The sequence below is a fragment of the Clupea harengus genome, chromosome 12 (genome assembly GCF_900700415.2).
Source record: "Clupea harengus chromosome 12, Ch_v2.0.2, whole genome shotgun sequence".
In the NCBI taxonomy this organism is placed as follows: Eukaryota; Metazoa; Chordata; class Actinopteri; order Clupeiformes; family Clupeidae; genus Clupea; species Clupea harengus.
This window is the reverse complement of record NC_045163.1, coordinates 1,516,962-1,532,072: the sequence shown is the minus strand read 5'-3', so window position 1 is coordinate 1,532,072 and position 15,111 is coordinate 1,516,962. Positions and strand designations below refer to the sequence as shown.

At 44.0% G+C, this 15,111-nt stretch overlaps 1 protein-coding gene across 4 annotated transcripts in view; it reads right to left on the bottom strand.

Annotated features, from left to right (window-relative positions):
* The window catches only part of slc4a4b (solute carrier family 4 member 4b), a 38,836-nt gene that overhangs the window by 3,478 nt on the left and 20,247 nt on the right, over nucleotides 1-15,111 (bottom strand). For 2 of the 4 annotated variants that reach the window (XM_031577127.2, XM_031577126.2), the window contains exons 7-21: nucleotides 14,444-14,539; nucleotides 13,645-13,721; nucleotides 11,197-11,354; nucleotides 10,775-10,862; nucleotides 9,489-9,643; nucleotides 9,261-9,377; nucleotides 8,924-9,098; nucleotides 6,231-6,364; nucleotides 4,470-4,738; nucleotides 3,666-3,742; nucleotides 2,763-2,951; nucleotides 1,763-1,876; nucleotides 1,304-1,465; nucleotides 925-1,103; nucleotides 720-792 (exon numbers count right to left, since the gene is read on the bottom strand). In XM_031577127.2, coding sequence (XP_031432987.1) covers nucleotides 720-792; nucleotides 925-1,103; nucleotides 1,304-1,465; nucleotides 1,763-1,876; nucleotides 2,763-2,951; nucleotides 3,666-3,742; nucleotides 4,470-4,738; nucleotides 6,231-6,364; nucleotides 8,924-9,098; nucleotides 9,261-9,377; nucleotides 9,489-9,643; nucleotides 10,775-10,862; nucleotides 11,197-11,354; nucleotides 13,645-13,721; nucleotides 14,444-14,539 — 2,063 coding nt within the window. The remainder of the gene's footprint in view (nucleotides 1-719; nucleotides 793-924; nucleotides 1,104-1,303; nucleotides 1,466-1,762; nucleotides 1,877-2,762; nucleotides 2,952-3,665; nucleotides 3,743-4,469; nucleotides 4,739-6,230; nucleotides 6,365-8,923; nucleotides 9,099-9,260; nucleotides 9,378-9,488; nucleotides 9,644-10,774; nucleotides 10,863-11,196; nucleotides 11,355-13,644; nucleotides 13,722-14,443; nucleotides 14,540-15,111) is intronic. The other 2 variants (XM_031577128.2, XM_012840299.3) reach the window with 1 other exon arrangement.

The window sequence follows — 15,111 nt, the reverse complement described above, 5'->3', positions numbered from 1 at the left end:
AAGGTGAAGGAGGAGAAATGGATGAAGTGAACCAAAACGGACTGAGACAGACTGATGCCATAATCAATCTGACTACAGTCGAGCAATCAGACATACTCATATCATCACAGTATGTGACAGAACTCCGTTACATTTCTCTAGAATCTGCTAGAATGTGAGAGGCCAACCTGGCAAGAGTCTGTTTGAGTAGGCCATGGTTCATTACCATCAACACACACGCTCACACTCACTCACGCGTCTTAAACCTATCCTCAAGACATGAAACATAATCCACTTACAACAGCTATTTAATGCTTTGACTTGTAAGCTTAATGTTTGTGTGTGAGTGTGTGTGTGTGTGTGTCGTCATGTCTACTTCTGCGTGACTCTAGACCTGCGCAGGCTTAACACTGCAGAGAGCTACGCATGTCCACCACACAGATCCAATATAGATGGAGTTCTAGACCTGGGCACTAGGAGGACGGAATACCATCAGCAAGCCAGAGAGGGGGTAGATCTTTGCGGACAGGTCATTTGCATGCAAATGGCGGCTTTTAAGTGGTATTATCCCTGCCCTCCTGCCCTAAGGCTCCTCTGCAACTGGAATTACCACCTTTGCCACATACACACTGCAGGTAGTGGACATTATGTATACTTACTTTTTTATTTTTTACTTCTTAAGAATTAACTAATTTTCTCTTGAAGAAAATGATTCACACATTCTGTATTGAAGTGAATACCTTTAAGATTGGGGCCATGAACACAGACAGTCCAGTCAGAATGAAGACAACGACGCCAGTCACTCTCTGTTCCCTGTAGAAAGACACTAAGAGTCAATACTCAAACTTTTCATAGATGTACTATGGAGTGCTCTCCACTTTCTAGTAAGGTTGCTCCTGTCTCACGCTCTTTCAATCCCCCCCCACCACCACCACCACAACTGACCTGACGCCCAGGAATTTGGGTGCCTCTCCTGGGGCAGAGGTCTCCGTCTCCATCTTGAGTGAGTCGATATGGGCGATGGAGATGACCGTGGCTGCCACGTACCACGGCAACCCCATGAAGGAGCAAATAATCATAAGAACAGCCACCCAGAACAAGTCCAGGTGATAGCCTGCACCTTTCTGTAGATACAGTAGGGACACACACACACACACACACACACACACACACACACACACACACACACAACTGAGCTTAGCCATGACAACAATTTAACAATCATTGATATCAATCATTTGCTGGTGAAATGCTATTCTATCGTTCAGCCGCCATCATTATCTGTAACATCATGGCAGAGCAGTGAGGAAGACTTCATTCTGACCTTAAGTTTGTGCTCCTTCCTGTTGACGATGACCGCTGTGATCTGTTGGTCCATGAACAGCAGGATGGTGACAAGCAGTGCAGGAAGACTGGCAGCTAGGTATACCCACCAGGGGTTCCCTCCAAAAGGGGGCACGAACCAGCCACGATTGGGGTTCGTGGGCTAAGAGAAGAGCACAAGCACATGTATATCTTGATACAAGAGAACAATTGAGGACAGGATGAGAGAGGGCTGGGTGTTATGGTTTCAGGTGATGCGTGATGAGCTCATTATTACAGCAGTCACGCTGGTGGACCAAGATGAGAAAGAATAGAAGAGCGAAGAACACAAACTCATGTGGCCGGTCTGACAGATCTCAAAATGTCCAACGGTATTTATTAAATGGAGATGAAACCAAAAAGCATGTTTGTCCTTCAGATAATTCTCAGTTAAGCCCCAGACTCAAACCCACGCCCTCACCTTAAATTCACTTGGCACGAGGAGTTTGGGCGTGTCCACTCCGACCAGGGCATCGACTCCACAGAAGATGAGAATGGCCAGAATGATGGCGAAGTCACTAATCAGTTTACGCACCTGCATGACAAAGGCACCACACACATTTGAACAATGAGAAAACAGTACAGGATTGACAGAACTAAAACTATTATATTCAACTTCACTTCCTTGGTTATAAATATGCCCCATAGAAAGTGGCCACCTGTCTCCTATGCAGGGACTCAGCTAAGTGGAACCGCTATGCCATATAAATGGGCAGTTATTCTCACAGCAGATAAAACCCTTTGTGAGCTCTCTCTATACACAAGCCTGCAGCTGGAGAAATGCTAACTCTCTCTATACACAAGCCTGCAGCTGGAGAAATGCTAACTCTCTCTATACACAAGCCTGCAGCTGGAGAAATGCTAACTCTCTCTATACACAAGCCTGCAGCTGGAGAAATGCTAACTCTCTCTATACACAAGCCTGCAGCTGGAGAAATGCTAACTCTCTCTATACACAAGCCTGCAGCTGGAGAGATGCTAACTCACTCTATACACACAAGCCTGCAGCTGGAGAGATGCTAACTCAGCAGCTGAAGTTCCAGTAGCATGACTCTGTCACTCTTCAGGTTAGACCACCCATGATTCATTGAATGGGTGAAACTGAACACTGTGTGTGTGTGTGTGTGTGTGTGTGTGTGTGTGTGTGTGTGTGTGTGTGTGTGTGTGTGTGTGTGTGTGTGTGTGTGTGTGCGTGTGTGTGTGTGTGTGGTTATTGCAAGATGTACCGTTGGCAGTAGAAGCTGGGAAGTAAAATGACCCTGGAGAGAACTCTTGACATTTCTAGAGTGTTCTACTTGCGCGTGCCGTGCGTGGGTACATGTCCATGGCTTCAGACATACTGTAAGTGCCTACGTGAGTGAGCGTACAGACAGATAGAGCGGAGACCTCACTTCATCACGCCCTGATCATGATGGTCTTACCATGGTGGGGAAGAACCTGCTGGTTTTGAACTTCTTCAGACCCATGGAGGTGGCGTAGGTGCCCAGGAACAGGATGAAGGACATGAGTGTGATGTCGGGGACGAACCCACAGGCCGACCCTACCAGCTGCCCCCCATAAAGCTTACAATCCGTCTTGGTCAGAGACTCCCAGGTGGCATTCAGATGCCGCTGCAGAGGCAGGTAGATGGGACAACGTCAGCAAACACAAGACACGACGAAAACAACAAACACTGAACTGTTGCATATCTGGGATTATAAATATGTTATTTGTAATGCACATAGCACAGGCAATATATAATAATATACTATACGTTATATGAACATATAATATTAAAACACAATTGATATATCTCCCTGTAAACAGATGGTGATTACAGGGGGAAAGAGCTTGGGATGCTGCAAGTGTGAGTTTTTCCAATCCTAATGATTAAAGGATTTACTGATTAATGACTGAACAGTGAGAGATTAATGACTGATTAAAAGCTAGAAGAAAAGAGAAGTTCCTTGTGGAGAGTAAGCCAACAGCTCGCCGCAGAGACGGGTATGAAACAAAAGCCACATTTCTCCCTCCCTCAGAGCCGCTGTGTCATAGCCTTGGTTGGAAGCATCATATTTCAGCCGCCTCTGCGATTCACTGCCTCCCATTTGCGGGTGAGATATGAATGAGACTATTGTGAGTGACCTTCTCTCCAAACTCAGCCATAGAGGAAGGAGAACATTACCCCCTCTCTTTAAATAAAAAACACTGACTGACAAAGAGCAGATGCATCAGTAATGAGTTGCCGATCACAGAACGCGTGATGGCACAGGACACACACACACACACACACACGCACGCACGCACGCACGCACGCACGCACACACACACACACACACACACACCTGGTCAGTGCTGTTCACCAACCATGGGTCCAAGACTTCATGCTGTAATCCTGTACTGTTCCATCCTGTACTGTTCCCTGTGAATATAAAAAGAAAAATCTTACTGATTGTTATCGGAAAAGATGCAAAACATAGGAAATGGACCAGTAATCATATCAATGCAAGGTATACTGCCAGGGCTTTGGTTTGTTTAACGTCAAAAGGTGGGGAAAGAACATTACAGGGAAAACAATCCAAATGTTTCATAAAAACATCGTAAAATGTGTCTACTATCACTGTCTACAGAGAGTGCCTGTAGATGGAAACCAAACGGCCCATTGAAGTGAAAGCTGATTGCTTATCTGTTGCTATGGGTCTGACATGCAACTCACCAAATAGCGATACCATCACCTAGTGCGTCAACAGTACAATCTCTGAATAAACACTACACATTATTACAGGTGGGCTATTTACTGGACCTGGATATTCCAAGCGGTATTTATGGGAAAGGCTGGTCACAAAAGCACTGCCATCTTGATAACTCCCCCTCGGACTGCAACAGTGTCGTAATGGAATCATCCATTCACATTCTATTTCATTTATGGAACTGCATCTATTCCAGTGAATATGCGGGTGTCAGATATCCAGAAATGGCCTATTTAACCCATGTTCCCAATATCTTTCTGTTGCTGAACCAGCTGAGTAACATTAAAGCACATCATGCCCCAGTGACACATTTATTTATTACATTTATATATATATAGATATAATAAATAAATGTGTTATAAATATGTATTTATTTACACATGTATACTCCCTCCTCACCATCAGGGGGTATACAGTGGCAGGAGTAGCTGGTGATCAATTCCATGTCGTAGTCAGCGTCGATGGGATGGTGGTGGGCGAGCTTCAGCATCTTCTTGAAGGCGTCATAGATGAAGATGAAGCTGATGAGGGCAGAGAAGCCTTCCTCAGTGAAGCGGGTGAAATACTGGACCAGGAAGCTGGCGTCCGTGGCAACGAGAACCAGGGTCAGAAAGGCAGACCACAGGCCGATCCACAGTCGGAATTCCAGATAGTCAAAGCTGTTGTCTCTGGAGAAGAAGTGGAAAAAAAACAAGTTATTCTTGTCTCCTAAATAATGAACATCATTCTTCACATTAATATGACTTAAATATAAAGATAGTGATTTGACACATATTGACAGCTGAAAAACTGTGCATCCTTCCTATGGTGTTCCTTACACAGATGCTTGCAGGCAACTATGAAGAGAATATACCAGATATTCCAAAAGTGAACTGAATTCATTTAACTAATTCCACCATTAAAGAAACACTTATATGGGCCATGACCGTCTCCTATGATAGAAGAGTACAGATAACACTTCAATCTAAATGTCTACAAGATGGAGTCCAAGAATCGATGCACCTGAATGATTGACTTAACATTAGTGAATGATCTGTTTTAGATGTAAGCCTGTGAAAAAAGCTGTAGGCATCTGTTCATTGGCTTAGAGGGCAGAATGGAAACCAGAGAAGAAGGGGGCCTCTGGCTCAGCCTCATTCAGACATCGAAATGAAATCAGATTCAATTATTCATAATGGAACATAACAGACATGGAGTAACTTTAGAAGAGTCTGGCCTTACACAAGGAAAAAGAGAAAGACAAGAGAGACAAGAGGAGCAGAAGGGACAGAGAGAGGAACACAGGGTGTGTAGAACAGGAGCAATTATGTCAAAAGGAACAGAAGTTGGTTACAAATTAACAGTGAAAAATTGTCATAACTTCATATGAACCTGCCATAAAAGGCAGTACTTAAAATCGGCATCAGGTCCACATCAGAATATAATCTGGCTTGGTCATAAATATAATATATAATCTCACAGGTTATAGTTATAAAATAATCTGTCTTGTTTTCTGATCACAGGTTATAGTTATAATATAATGAATAAATCATCCTCTATGGTAACCTGGACACTGAACTGGGATCAGTAGGCAGGCGGAGCCAGGCTACCTCTATGGTGCAAAGGGATAGAAAAGCTGAGAAAGAGAATGCTGAGCCGTCTCAGACAGGAAGCACACAATGGGACCAAGTGGAAATGAGTGGACAATCAGCCCTGGCACGCTGTCTTCAGTCAACTCTGCCGAGAACAACTTGTCCTTGAGAACATCTCAACGATACAATGGCATTTTGGGAAAGGTTGCTTGTATTATGTTGTGTTGACAAAAACTAACTCTAACAAAATTCCTTGGTAGGTTTTCAAATCCGCAGCCCAAGCCACGGTCTAGTTTGTGGTGTTTTTAGAGACACCGAAGGAGACTCTGTTTTCCCTTCGTGTAACACAAACCCCTGAAAGGTCTTAGAGGGTCATTTACCTTCATGCAATATAGATGCATTGTGGTGAATTGTAATGTTTTGGTCGTAGTTGGTGTCGGTTCAAGTGGGGTTGCTCTGAATGACAGTGAATTTGTTCACATTTGTATTTTATTCACATCGGCAGTGAGCTATGATTGATGATAAAATATGATGAGCTGTTGTAAAGGAGACATGGGAGCTTCACTGATAATGATGTCTTGGCACCTACTTGCTAAAGTTGAACAGCAGACGCTCAAAGACGAGGACCGGGCCGGTGCTGCTCAGGATGGTGAGAGGCTGGCCGGCCAGCAGGCAGAACACCGCACCTGACAGCGCCGTGCCAACAAAACTCTCCAACACTCCCTGTAGGACAAGCAAAGCGTCTTGTTATAACAGCCATCAGGATCGTAAATAAACGAGACAAGAGAAATTAGACATAATTGAGGACCTTGCAATTTCCCACAGATATGAGCTACAGAGGCAGGCTACAGTCCCTGACCAAAGCCCAGGGCCCATATCTTAACACCTTAAATATTCCATCTACTGCAGAATCCCACCTGATACAATTCCTCATGCACTCTAGAACAGAGCAACAGAATCATTCTTCTGGGAGTACTCTTACACTCTCTCTTTCTCCCTCTCACACACACACTCTCTCTCTCTCTCTCTCTCTCTCTCTCTCTCACTCTCTCTCTCACTCTCTCTTTCTCTCTCTCTCTCTCTCTCACTCTCTCTCTCTCTTTCTCTCTCTCTCTCATTCTCTCTCACCCTCTCAGACTGAAAATATCAGCATGAGTCTGTCCTCATTTCCACATGAACTATCTCTCTAAAGATGAATTCCACCAAAGTCAGTGGTCTTCTGTCTATTGAGAATGTGCCAACGCTGCAGCGTAGAACTCAGTACCAGCTGTGGAGTACATGAGACAGTGGCTGCAGCGTAGAACTCAGTACCAGCTGTGGAGTACATGAGACAGTGGCTGCAGCGTAGAACTCAGTACCAGCTGTGGAGTACATGAGACAGTGGCTGCCGATGCCATTCATCCTGCCCTCCTGACAGGAGCAACAGAGGGCTTGTTAGAATGCTACTGTCTGCTTACAATACACAGTGGCAGAGGCATGGCTGCGGGTGGGTCTTCACCTGCTCTCACCTGCCCAGCAACAGCAACTGCCTTTTTCACACCGCCTGGAATCTGCCTCATCAGCAACCCTGCTGTTGCCATCACAATCAAGGCGTCCCTCAAATGATGAGTGTGTGTGTTGTGTGCATGTGTGTTTACTGCTCTAGGTAGTCTCTGGGGAAGGGCTCCTCTGTCTGCACTTTGAGTAGATGAAAGAAGAGAGATACCATGGATGGCACAATGACCAGAAACAGTTAGTGCCTGGAAACAATGTCAGCAATCTGTGCATCCTTTGTGTATACAAACGCAGTGTTTTATTGTGTATAGTGGAACTGGAATATATCTGTCATTACATGGAGTTGTGGATCTCTCTGGGTTTCTTTAAATTGAAGATTCTAGGAAAGGTTGGAGATCAGTGGAGGGATTCCCCAGGAGGGATTTATCTGCCTGCCCACAGGAACAAGACAGTTTGGCTGAGTAACGCCCAGCTAATCGCTAATCTGGCTCTGAGACTCCTGGGCTATTAATGGCACAGCCAAATCCCCTCCTTCAAACCAACCACAGTGAACATGGCTATATATATACATACCTCTATACATACACACTTAAAGAGTTCAGCTTAATAATCCATATACTGCATCAGGCCTGCTCAACGCATACACAGGTATACTTAGCATCTCTACACAGGATAAACTAGCCATATATATCCAGCAACTAATCATGGTTATATACACTAGGGGTCTTGGGGTCAGAGTTCCATTATTGATCATGCTGTTGCTGTTCCTCATAAACACTACATATACTACATCTACATAGCCTTCAAATTCCATATTTTTAGTAGAGGTTTCTGTACAACACAGCACCCTTGCATGCAGTCATCTGTTTGTTCAGAATTGGGCTTAGAAGCACAGAGAGACAAAGTTATTGACTGAATGTATGTGGAACTGCTGTTAAACAAATCTATCTATATACCACTACTATTCCCAAACACACCCTGTCCAATGTTCCTAGCTCAGTGCTCTGTACGTACACTAGTGTTAAGCATTAATGACAGGTGTGGTGTCTGTGGTCCACTACCACACGGGGACCAGTACCACTCAGATGTGGTCTCTGTGGTCCACTACCACACGGGGACCAGTACCACTCAGATGTGGTCTCTGTGGTCCACTACCACACAGGGACCAGTACCACTCAGATGTGGTCTCTGTGGTCTACTACCACACGGGGACCAGTACCACTCAGATGTGGTCTCTGTGGTCCACTACCACACGGGGACCAGTACCACTCAGATGCGCTGAGAAGGAATCAAGCCATCAGGATGTTTACACATGTCACCCTGGCGACGTGCTCTTCCTTGAATCGTTTCACCTTGTGTTGAAAATGTTCTAACTATGGCATTTTAAGACATGGACATTGTACAGTAGGTGACAACTTCTACTCAATACCTGTTGCCCCATTATTTCCTGGAAAAGAGACGAACGTAATGCCAAATATGCCACAATCAATAAACTCATCATTTCTAGCTGACATCCCCGTACAACTGTGTGACATATTATTGTCTGTTCTTTAGGCCTTTCACACTGGCAAGACTATAATCTAAATCAGGACAAAAACAAACACTTGCACGTGAATCGCTAGGGCAACAGCAATTTTACATATTTGCAAAGCATGACAGCCCTTTGGGCATGCAGTATGCAAACAAATGAGGTGGCCTGTACCTAAATCTCTACTGTTCAATGCCCTACAAACACAGGCCTCTTCTGAACACACAACACAGACATCAGAAACAGAGCACCTCACTCACCTGCATGTTTTCCGTAGCATCTCCTAGCAGTCCCCCAAACGTGATGGCATTGGTCACTGTGCCCAGGTAGATGAACAAGATGGTAGACAAGGATTGGATGTGGAGCGCATCATAAAAATCGCTGGCAAAAAATGGCAACTTTCTCTTGACATCTAGGACGAGGCCGCCGCAAAACCTGCACAGGGTAACCAAAGGAGCATAGATTGGGTACAGGTTTAGCCTTTTAGTCTGCAACCACTCTTCTTCTGCAGTGCACCGACGTCCATTTCCTGGCATTAGAATGCTTGAACTACGGTCATTTGAACCTTGTGTAAGATGAAGGGGAAGGGGGTCTTACTTTCCTGTGCGCAGGAGCTCATCTCCGATGTGATGCCCTCCCCCACCACCGGCCCCTCCGTCGTGGGGCGTATCTCCGTTCATCTGGAGCCCCTCTCCTCCAGTCAGGATGTTCTTCCTGCAGCCAAACCAATGGATGACAATGAACAGAATCAAACAGAAATAAAAACAATACGGTCAACTAAAATCAACCAGGTCTTGGTTGCTGGCTGGGCATCACCATGGTTACCGTTTGTCAGCAGAGGGCACTGATTTGGGCGGCTCTATCCTGATATCAGGATCCCACTCGCCAGGTGGCAGGACAATGACCTCATCCAGGAACTCTTCAATGCCTGCCAGCAGATCCTGCCGGTCCTTGGCCTTGTAGGCCACATCGTGGAAGACCTGTACGGAGAGGAAAGACCGTGAAGCAGTGTGGCCTTTTATGTCTGCGTCAGACGGCTAACGAGAGGCACAGCTTATAAAAATGACGCTTAACATCCCGTTATCTGGATATCCCCACAACTTGCTCAATAAGTGACAGCTTTATATAAATCACTACATGGTTTAATTGTTACACCACTCTCTATGCTCTCTAACTGACAAGTGACATGCTGAAAACCACAATTATGATCAATACAACTGGTTTCTCTAGGTAACATTGCCTAACAATGCACAATTACCCAACAGCATAATGTCCCTAAACCAGTGTGACGAGACAGAAGTCTTGTTTGTCTCCATACTGTACCTGCATGTCAAACACACACACACAATGGGACGGGATGTTAGTGTGAACAGGTATGCATCCATGTGTTAGCGTGGGAGAGACTGTGTGTGGGAGTAAAGTGAATAGCGAGTGTGTTTTTGTCCACAACTCTGACTGATTCAGATTCAGCAAACATTTAGAGTGGTGTAATGGAGGCAGGGAAGCCCCAAAGTGCACAAACTCTTCCAGACATTTACCAAAACATTTTATATTATACACCTTAGCATTATAAATAAATCCAATGCCTACGAACACATCAGCTTCATAACTGAATGACTCCCTGATGATCTTTGTTGCACAACCAACAGTAGTGTAAGGCAAGTCCCCTTTAACCCCCTTAGTGGAAGTGTTAATCCCTTAAAGTTAGCCCCACCGCACCGCCGCGGTGGCACTCAAGTCACACAGGTCACCTTGCCCCACCAAAGACAACACCCAGCTTTCTTGGAATTTATCGTCACCCGCTGTGCCCTTGTCAAGCTCAGTAGGCCAGCTGCTGGTAGTCTGGTGTAGTCTACTTTTGCTTGCATGGACGTGTGTTTAATATCCATGTGCATGGGGATGTGACTGCATGTGTGCACACACATCCTACAGAAAGACACCCCACATAGAGCACATGCATACATACAAGCATACATAGAGCACATACATACATACATACATACATACATACATACATACATACATACATACATACATACATACATACATACATACATACATACATACATGCATACATACATGCATACATACATGCATACATACATACACACCTCATCAGACATAAGAGTGGCAATAGCTCTCCCAATCTCATGGTAGGATTTGGCTTTGCCCTTTGGTCCAAGGAGAATAAACAGGAAGCTATGGGGAAAATTAGGCACAGGTTTACTCCTGCACGGCCAGGCATCTTTCAGTAAATTGAACACACAAGAAACAGTTTTTTAGCAATATTAGATGTGATTGTTGTAAGTGACACAGATGTTAGGCATGGCTTTATATTGTTAAAATCCTGCGTTGACAATTGAGTGTACAGTAATCCATGTTTATTTGAGTAACAATGCAGACTAAGTGAATTTGTGAGATCAGGTGCTTTCTCTCCCTCTCTCTGTATATATATATAGCTGTGTGTGTGTGTGTGTGTCTGTCTATCTCTGTCTGTCTGTGTGTGTGAGAGAGAGAGAGATGCATTGCATACCGGGTAGGAACAGGAACTTCGGTCAGACCTCCCAGCATGACTGCATGCTGCAGACGCACAAACGCTACGAACGGAGCATCCAAGAAGTCCACCTCTCCCACCAGGACATTAGACGCCTCTGCATCACGGGGAAGCTTCTTCATGAACTTGTTCTGCAGCTGCAGGACAGACAATTTAAAAGAAAGGGACAGAAATAGAGTCATTTCACATTCTATGAGAGTAGAAAGAGTATTTTCTGTAGTTCTGTATCTGCAGCAGCTATGAAGCCCTTGAGTAGGCACTACTGTGTTGAATATAAGGAAAAGGCATCATGCCTATCTATGACAGAAGCTACCAAGACTTCAGTGAGTGTTTATGACAAACAAAGGTGTGACTTCAGATAGCAGACATTTATGACACTATACTAGTGCTAATTACCTCAATTTAGTGCAGAGGCAATTCAACATCACACACACACACACACACACACACACACACACACACACACACACACACACACACACACACACACACACACACACACACTTCACAGTGCTAAGATGCCTGAAGTGTCAAGGTCTACCTTGACATTCAGAGGTCAAGCTACAACGAAGTACACTCTACCATGACTATATTTCCACACAGACGAACCTTTATCACTGGGTAATTTTCAGAAATCTCTTATCAGAATCTTATCTTTTCACTTTCAACAGCACAGGCTCTAACACTTTCTTTAGAGATAAGGTGGCAACCATCAAGTATCACTTCCTAGAACCTAAGCTGTCTTAAGTTCACTGCATTAGTCATTTCCAACACCAACGTCTTAACAACTTCCCCACCCACACTACCCAACAACCTGAGCCCAGGACCACATCACTGTTCCAACTCATCTTTTCTGTAGTGCTGATATTTGAAAATTAATTGATCAACTCCTCTGTGGCAAGTGGAATGTTTACTTGCCTTTCGGCAAACCTGTTCAAACTTCCCATTTTGCAGCACCACTATCAATGTATAATAACTAAACGTACTGTATTGTGGTGCGTTATAGAATGAGCAACAATTAAGTGACATAACAAGATATTTTCCGTTCCAAGAAAATTGTGTCATCGTTATCGTGTGATTATGTTTCGGGCAACGACAGTTACGAAGTTTGTTGTATATCTATATTTAAGGAACTATAGTTTGTGGATGTGGTGTCACTACACTGACAGGGTGTGAAGCACTACCTGTCAGTTACGTTCTGCGGTTTTAAGACCTGTCTAGTGAATATGAGGATAAGTGGGACTTTATTCTTGCTGAATTTGAGCATTTTGTGAAATTTACATGTACATGTCCAAGAGTTTCATTGTATAACTGAATTTGGCATTTATTTAGCATTTACAAAGTTTGGAAAAATACGTACACAAAATGTGGCATTATTAGTTGAAGGCAAGAATATGTTTGAATACAATACTTGAGAGCAATACTTGGTGGCCATTTTGTTGAGAAAGCCAAATGGAATTTTAGGAGATATGCGCAAATGTAGCCAAGTATAAGCATACCAAATTCTAAATTTTGGATTATGCAGTTCTTGAGATATTGAAATCTGCCCCTTATTGACAAAATGTCATGAAATTCAGCGTCCAAAGAATGTGGTAGTGATGCAAGGTGTGAAATGTCATGAAGTTTGAACCTTTACGTCACAAGATATAGGCTAATGAAATGCTAGAAGTTTTGCATTGACCATTAATTAAAAGCACATTGAGTTGCACATGTGCATGAAATGCGCTATATAAATAAAATTGCCTTGCCTTGCCTTGCCTAATCACTAGGTCAATGAATTAATGCATTTCCAAATTAATCTTCATGAGCTAGGGCAATGCGTTTATTAGAGGAGAGCTTGCCATCACAAATTGAGAATGTTTGGCAGAACAGTATTTGACCCTCCCCCGTCTCAGGGGCGCTAGCACCAGGGGTGTGACACAGCAGCAATCATAACAAGACAACACGACACATTCTCTCTATGTCCTCTCTATGTCGACTCATAAGTTTAAGTTGAAGTAGTACTGATAAAAAGAGACTCCTGAGCACATCACTCCCAGTCCAGTCCACTCTCTCAGGCCTCTGCCCTGCCACTGAACCCAGATAGAGTTACTGTCCACAGGGAGCAGGCACTTCTCTCCCTCCCTCCCTCCCTCTCTGTCCCCCTGCCAGCTGGTCAACCACAGAACCACTAACCCAGTAGCACACAGCACTCTACACTGCAGCCCAGCCCAGCCCAGGCCAGCCCAGGCCAGCCCAGCCCAGCCCTGTCGCATCGCAGCATATTCCTCCCTTCAGGTTTGCAACATGGAGGATTCACATGGCCACCTCAGAGAGGTTAAGCAGATTTATGAAGATAAGAACCCTACGAGAACACAGCAACAGGGGCAAAGCCATGGTCACATTGAGAGGCTTACATTACGAACATCACACACATATCAGGCTTACTTGCTCTTTCTCTGGCTTGTCGGACAGGTCGTTTAGGCTGCTTGAGGTGAGGTTACGGTGTGCAGTGGCTGGGCTACCTGTCAATGCACAGGCCTAGGGTCAAAGGTCGTCATTGACAATACAGCAGAAATCAATCAAATATGGAAAATAGAAAAGTCCCAAACCCCATCAGAAACAGAGAAGAAGAAAAAAAGGGACATTATAAATTTCAAATTATAAATTATAAATAAAAGATTATAAATTTGAAGCTATCCAAGGAGACAAGTTGAATTTGGAAGAACAGAATAGAGGTCGTTAAAGGACTGCTTTAAAGGAAAGACCCAATGAAGCAGGTGATGGAGCAGAATCAGTGTGGAAAAGATTAAATGAAGAGGTCCAAAGTATGTTGACCGACTGAATCATTTCCAAGAACGCTATGTCTTGAACTTGAAGGTCATCTCACCAGAGGGAATAACTGACTTCCCTCATTTATAACAACCGCCTAATCTCTAAGGAATGCATTTAGTCCAATAATGTTACAGGGAGAAATAACTAATTCAAAATACCAATTAATATCAGTATCAGAAAAAAAAAAATTGTTTTCCTCTTCCAGTCTGTTTCTTGGGGTGTGAGGAACACTAAACCAAATGACAGTTTGGTGCAGCCACAGTATTCACTGTTTTACAGTCATCAGTGTGGGAGTGAAATAAACTACTTTACATGTGTACATGTGTCTAATCTGCACTTCTAGTAGTAGTCAGGCTGAGTTGTCATGTTTCTCTTTGGTCACAGACCTACAGAACTTAGATGCTCAACTTACAGAGCAGCCCCATACTGTTGCTTCTCAGCATCTGCATGTGCTCTTCTGGCTCCAACGTGGTTAAGTAAGGCACTGGTTGTTCAAGGGGACTACGTACTTTGGTGAGAAGTGCACCAACACACAGACACGCACGTACGCACGCACGCACACCATGCAAACGTCAGTCCAGAATGCAGAGCAGAACATCCAGAGTGGAAGAGAAGAAAGGGAGGGGGGAGAGAAAGAGAGAGAGAGAGAGATAAAGAACAGATTTGTGACAGTGTTGCAAAGCATGCTCAAGACTATAGAAAGGAAGTGTTCTTCTCATGAACAGATTAAATCAGTCTAGCTTTTCAGTGAAGGAAATGTTCAGTTCAAAGTTACAGAAGAGAACATAATTGTTAATCGTGAATCATGCAGATCCATTGTCAAAATAGAGTTGGGATGCAAAAGAGTCCTGAAATGCTTCATTGCAACATGCTGCCAAGGTTACATACAAGTGACAAAGAATAAACCTCTCGGAACACTTGTATGGACACACAAAAAGATTGTAACAACTAAAAACTCTGGTAGCAGTTAATAAATTAATTTATTTAAAGGTTGTTAAAAGGCTTAAAAGGTTAAGTTCAGTTCTGGGCAAACAATATTTAGCACAACTAAGCACATACAGCTAAACTGATTGTGTGTGC